At 47.0% G+C, this 6,150-nt stretch overlaps 1 protein-coding gene across 1 annotated transcript; it reads right to left on the reverse strand.

Moving 5' to 3' along the window:
• Positions 1-2,540: 2,540 nt before the first annotated feature.
• On the reverse strand, positions 2,541-5,601 carry LOC121871551 (dentin sialophosphoprotein-like; the record flags this gene model as incomplete). Its single annotated transcript, XM_042373995.1, is given in 7 exon segments — positions 2,541-2,675; positions 2,713-2,929; positions 3,428-3,614; positions 3,673-4,991; positions 5,046-5,131; positions 5,133-5,339; positions 5,341-5,601. Coding segments are annotated over 7 exon segments (2,412 nt in total), but the record flags the coding sequence as incomplete, so codon positions are not given.
• Positions 5,602-6,150: the final 549 nt, after the last annotated feature.

Here is a 6,150-nt window from a genome sequence, read left to right on the forward strand (position 1 = left end):
GACATAAATAAAGAAAATGTTTACATAAAATATAAACGTCAGATGAAAGGAAGCATAAACTTACTCCTTAGTAGTGAATGTCGCTCATGAAGACTATTACTTAAAGTGATTCTGTTCGAGTAGTTTAAGTGAATAGTTATCCTCGGTTAACCTGTCGTACTCAAGGGCTAAGTTATTGTACTCAAGGGCGAAGTTATCATTGTCAAAGGTTAAGTTGTTGTAATTAAGGGCTAGATTAATGTAGTTAAGGTCTAAGCTATCATAGCCAAGGGTTAAGTTGTCTTACTTATTGCTGAATTATTGTATCCAGGTGAATAAGTTGTACTTTAACTAAAGATTCATTATAGTCAATGCATTACGTCATTATATGTAATAGCTGTCTTATTGGTGGAGGAGGAGGAGGAGGGGGAGGAGGGGGAGGAGGAGGAGGAGGACACAAAAACAACAATGATACGAGACGGACAAAAAGGACAGTCTCTCGTGTGTTTGTAGAGACAGGGAACAGTAGCGGGGTGGGTGTTACTTAACAGCCTGTATTACCGAGTGTGTGTTACTTAATGTATGCTACTTAACGTGTGCTACCGAGAGTGTGTGTGTGTGTGTGCTACTTCACATGTGTTGCTCAATATGTGCTAGTTAATGAGTGTGTAATTTAATGTGTGTTACTTAATGTATAGTAGTAGTAGTAGTAGTTGCCACAGTAGTAACAGTAGTCACAACAGTAAAAGTAGTAACAGTAGTAACTGTAATAACAGCAGCAGTATCAGGGAGGAGTTCCCCAGGAGAGTATCGTGTGCTGGGGACCTTTGACAGCGTGTCGGATAATTTATGTGGGTACAAGTGCCCCTCCCTCCCTCCCTCCCTCCCTCCCTCTCTTCCTTCCTTTCCTCCCTCCCTTCTTTCCTCCGCCCCTCCCTCCCTCTCTCCCTCCCCCTCTCCCTCACTGCATCACTCCCTTTGTCTCTTCTTACTTATCTACCTCCCTCCCTTTCTTCCGACAAATCCCTCTTCTCTGCCTTCTCCCTCTTTTCCAAATCCTTTTTCTTCCTCCTCCTTCGCCTTCTACCTTACATCCCCCCCCCTATCACCCTTTCTCCTCTTGTCTTCCACCACCTCTTCCTCTCCATCCTTCCCTCTTCCTTCACGCCCTTACTACCTCCCTGGTTTTTCCACCTTCTTACATCCTTTCTTTCCTTTTTTTCCCATTTCCTTCATCTCTCTCTCTCTCTCTTCGATCACTGATTTGTTTTCTTGTCCGTTTGGCTCATGATATAAATCTTATGTACGTCTCTTGTTTATCATCACACACACACACACACACATAGAGGGATCAGTTGTCACCATCAGAACGTGACCCTCCCTCCAGTTAGTCTGTCTGTCTGTCTGTCTGTCTGTGAGGAGTAGTGTTTGGTCCCAACACGCGTCTTAATATAAATAGTTCCCTTATTATGTATGTTAATGTGTCTGTCTTCTGTCTGTTAATGTATCTGTGTCTTCTGTCTGTTAATGAATCTGTGTCTTCTGTCTGTTTATGTGTCTGTGCCTTCTGTCTGTTAATGTGTCTGTGTCTGTATTTGTCTTTGCCTCCTATTTCTATCTAATATACTCTCTCTCTCTCCTAGTCTTAGCAGGGGCGAGGACGGGCCAACAGGGTCAGCCTTGGTTAGTATAAATGGCCAGGCGAGTGTCGACAACCGTGGCCGAGAGCCTATACAGCGCTAGGCTCAGGAGTGAGACTCTCCCGGGGGATCCTACCTAGCCCTGGAGCCTATATAGCTATAATGAGGCTCTACTCTGGAGCCTTACTCACCTTGGAGCCTATTATAACGGTGATAAGACTCTTCTGTAGGAACCTATCTGACCCCAAAAATTATATAACGCTAGTGAGGCTCATCTGGAAGAGCCGACCTGATCCTAGAGCATACATAACGTTAAGTTCAGCAATGAGGCTCTACTATGGAGCCCACCTCGCCATATGGCCTACATACCGCTAGGCTCAGTGGTAAGACACTCCTGGAGATGCTATCTGATCCTAGAGCCTACATAACGCTAGGCTCAGCTGTAAGACTCTCCCATAGGGACACTTAACTAAAATAAGACACTGTTTCCCTTCTCGTTTACGGTGTTACTCTACCCAGCACCCCATCACCCTCCTCTTTGCCGTTGTTGTCACTCCTGCTGTTCTGTCACTCCTGTTGTCCTGTCACTCCTGCTGCTGTCACTTCTGCTGCTGTCACTCCTGCTGATGTCACTTCTGCTGCTGTCACTCCTGCTGCTGTCACTCATGCTGCTGTCACTCTTGCTGCCGTCACTAATGCTGTTGTCACTTCTGCTGCTGTCACTCCTGCTGATGTCACTTCTGCTGCTGTCACTCCTGCTGCTGTCACTCATGCTGCTGTCACTCTTGCTGCCGTCACTAATGCTGTTGTCACTTCTGCTGCTGTCACTCCTGCTGATGTCACTGTCACTTTGCCGTCACTAATGCTGTTGTCACTCCTGCTGCTGTCACTGCTGCTGTCACTCCTGCTGCTGTTCCTGTGTCACGCTGTTGCTGTCACCCTGCTGCTGTCAATACTGTTGCTGTCAATACTGCTGCTGTCACTCCTGCTGTTGCTGTCACTACTGCTACTATCACTACTGCTGCTGTCACTACTGCTGCTGTCACTACTGTTGCTGTCATTACTGCTGTGTCACTACTGCTGCAGTCACTATGCTGCTGTCACTACTGCTGCTGTCACTACTGTTGCTGTCAATACTGCTACTGCTGTCACTACTGCTGCTGTCACTCCTGCTGCCGTCACTACTGCTGCTGTCACTACTGCTACTGTCACTACTGCTGCTGTCACTACTACTGATGTCACTAATGCTGCTGTCACTGCTGCTGCTGTCACTCCTGCTGCCACCACTACTACTGCTGTCACTACAGTTGCTGTCAGTCCAGCTGCTGTCAATACTGTTGCTGTCACTGCTGATCCTGTCACTTCTACTGCTGCCACTATTGATATTGTCACTGCTGTTGCTGCCACTACTGTTGCTGGCACTGCTGTTATTTCCACTACTGTTGTTGGCACTACTGCTGCCACTACTGTTGCTGGCACTGCTGCTGCTGCCACTACTGTTGCTGGCACTGCTGTTATTTCCACTACTGTTGTTGGCACTACTGCTGCCACTACTGTTGCTGGCACTGCTGCAGCTGCCACTACTGTTGCTGGCACTGCTGTTACTTCCAAAACTGTTGCTGGCACTGCTGTTACTTCCACAAAGGTTGATGTCACTGCTGCTGCTGCCACTACTGTTGCTGGCTGCTGCTGCTGCCACTACTGTTGCTGGCTCTGCTGTTACTTCTACTACTGTTGCTGGCACTGCTGTTACTTCCACTACTGTTGCTGGCACTGCTGCTGCTGCCACTACTGTTGCTGGCTGCCACCTGTTGCTGGCACTGCTGCTGCTGCCACTACTGTTGCTGGCACTGCTGCTGCTGCCGCTACTGTTGCTGGCACTGCTGCTGCTGCCACTACTGTTGCTGGCACTGCTGTTACTTACACTACTGTTGTTGGCACTACTGCTGCTGCCACTACTGTCGCTGGCACTGCTGCTGCTGTCACTACTGTTTGCTGTCATTTTTGTTCCTGCTGCTGTAACTACTGTTGCTGTCAATACTGTTGCTGTCACTAATGTTGCTGTTACTGTTGCTGTCACTACTGTTGCTGTAACTAATGTTGCTGTCACTGCTGTTGTTGCTGCTGACACTACTGCTGCTGTCAGTGCTGTTGCTGCTGCTGTCACTGTTACTGCTGTTAGTACTGTTGCTGCTACTGTTGTTGTCACTACTGTTGCTGTTACTACTGTTGCTGTCACCACTGTTGTTGTTGTCAATACTGTTGGTGTCACTGCCGTTGTTGCTGCTGTCACTACTGCTGTTGCTGTCATTACTCTTGCTGTCACTACTGTTGCAATCACTACTTTTGCTGCTACTATTGCTGTCACTACTGCTGTTGCTGCCGACACTACTGTTGCTGTCATTACTCTTGTTGTCACTACTGGTGCTGTCACTTCTGTTGCTGTCACTACTGTTGCAATCACTACTTTTGCTGCTACTATTGCTGTCACTACTGTTGCTGTCACTACTGTTGTTGTCACTGATGTTGCTGCTACTGTCACTACTGTTGCTGTCACTACTGTTGCTGCTACTGTCACTAGTGTTGCTATCACTACTGTTGCTGTCACTACTGTTGCTGTCACTACTGTTGCTGTCACTACTGTTGTTGTCACTACTGTTGTTGTCACTACTGTTGCTGTCACTACTGTTGCTGTTACTATTGTTGCTGCTACTGTCACTAATGTTGCTGTCACTACTGTTGCTGTTACTACTGTTGCTGCTACTGTCACTACTGTTGCTGTCACTACTGTTGTTGTCACTGCTGTTGCTGCTACTGTCACTACTGTTGCTGTCACTACTGTTGCTGTCACTACTGTTGCTGTCACTACTGTTGTTGTCACTGCTGTTGCTGCTACTGTCACTACTGTTGCTGTCACTACTGTTGCTGTCACTACTGTTGCTGCTACTGGTCTTGCTGCAACTGTTACTACTGTTGTTGTCACTGCTGCTGCTATTGTCACTACTGTTGTTGTCACTGCTGTTGTTGTCACTGCTGTTGCTGCTACTGTCACTACTGTTGTTGTCACTGCTGTTGCTGCTACTGTCACTACTGTTGTATTCACTGCTGCTGCTACTGTCACTACTGTTGCTGTCACTACTGTTGCTGTTACTGCTCTTGCTGCTACTGTCACTACTGTTGTTGTCACTGCTGCTGCTACTGTCACTACTGTTGCTGTCACTACTGTTGCTGTTACTACTGTCACTGCTACTGTCACTACTGTTGCTGTCACTATTGTTGCTGTTACTGTCACTACTGTTGTTGTAACTGCTGTTGCTGCTACTGTCACTACTGTTGCTGTCACTACCGTTGCTGCTACTGTCACTATTTGCTGTCACTACTGTTGCTGCTACTGTCACTACTGTTGCTCTCACTGTTGCAGTTAATGTGTTGCTGCTACTGTCACTACTGTTGCTGTCACTACTGTTGCTGTGACTGTCACTACTGTTGCTGTTACTGTCACTACTGTTGCTCACTACTGTTGCTGTCACTACTGTTGCTGTTACTACTATTGCTGCTACTGTCACTACTGTTGCTGTCACTACTGTTGCTGCTACTGTCACTACTATTGCTGTTACTACTGTTGCTGCTACTGTCACTACTGTTGCTGTCACTACTGTTGTTGTCACTGATGTTGCTACTGTCACTACTGTTGCTGTCACTACTGTTGCTTTGCTGTGTCACTAGTGTTGCTGTCACTACTGTTGCTGTCACTACTGTTGCTGTCACTACTGTTGCTGTCACTACTGTTGTTGTCACTACTGTTGTTGTCACTACTGTTGCTGTCACTACTGTTGCTGTTACTATTGTTGCTGCTACTGTCACTAATGTTGCTGTCACTACTGTTGCTGTTACTACTGTTGCTGCTACTGTCACTACTGTTGCTGTCACTACTGTTGTTGTCACTGCTGTTGCTGCTACTGTCACTACTGTTGCTGTCACTACTGTTGCTGTCACTACTGTTGCTGTCACTACTGTTGTTGTCACTGCTGTTGCTGCTACTGTCACTACTGTTGCTGTCACTACTGTTGCTGTCACTACTGTTGCTGCTACTGGTCTTGCTGCAACTGTTACTACTGTTGTTGTCACTGCTGCTGCTATTGTCACTACTGTTGTTGTCACTGCTGTTGTTGTCACTGCTGTTGCTGCTACTGTCACGACTGTTGCTCTCACTACTGTTGCTGCTACTGTCACACCTGTTGCTGTTACTGCTCTTGCTGCTACTGTCACTACTGTTGTTGTCACTGCTGTTGCTGCTACTGTCACTACTGTTGTTGTCACTGCTTTTGCTACTGTCACTACTGTTGCTGTCACTACTGTTGCTGTTACTGCTGTTGCTGCTACTGTTACTACTGTTGCTGTCAATGCTGTTGCTGCTACTGTCACTACTGTTGTTGTCACTGTTGCTGCTACTGTCACTACTGTTGCTGTCACCACTGTTGTTGTCACTGCTATTGCTGCTACTGTCACTACTGTTGCTGTCACCACTGTT

The sequence above is a fragment of the Homarus americanus genome, unplaced genomic scaffold (assembly GCF_018991925.1).
Source record: "Homarus americanus isolate GMGI-L3 unplaced genomic scaffold, GMGI_Hamer_2.0 scaffold45698, whole genome shotgun sequence".
Classification (NCBI taxonomy): domain Eukaryota; kingdom Metazoa; phylum Arthropoda; class Malacostraca; order Decapoda; family Nephropidae; genus Homarus; species Homarus americanus.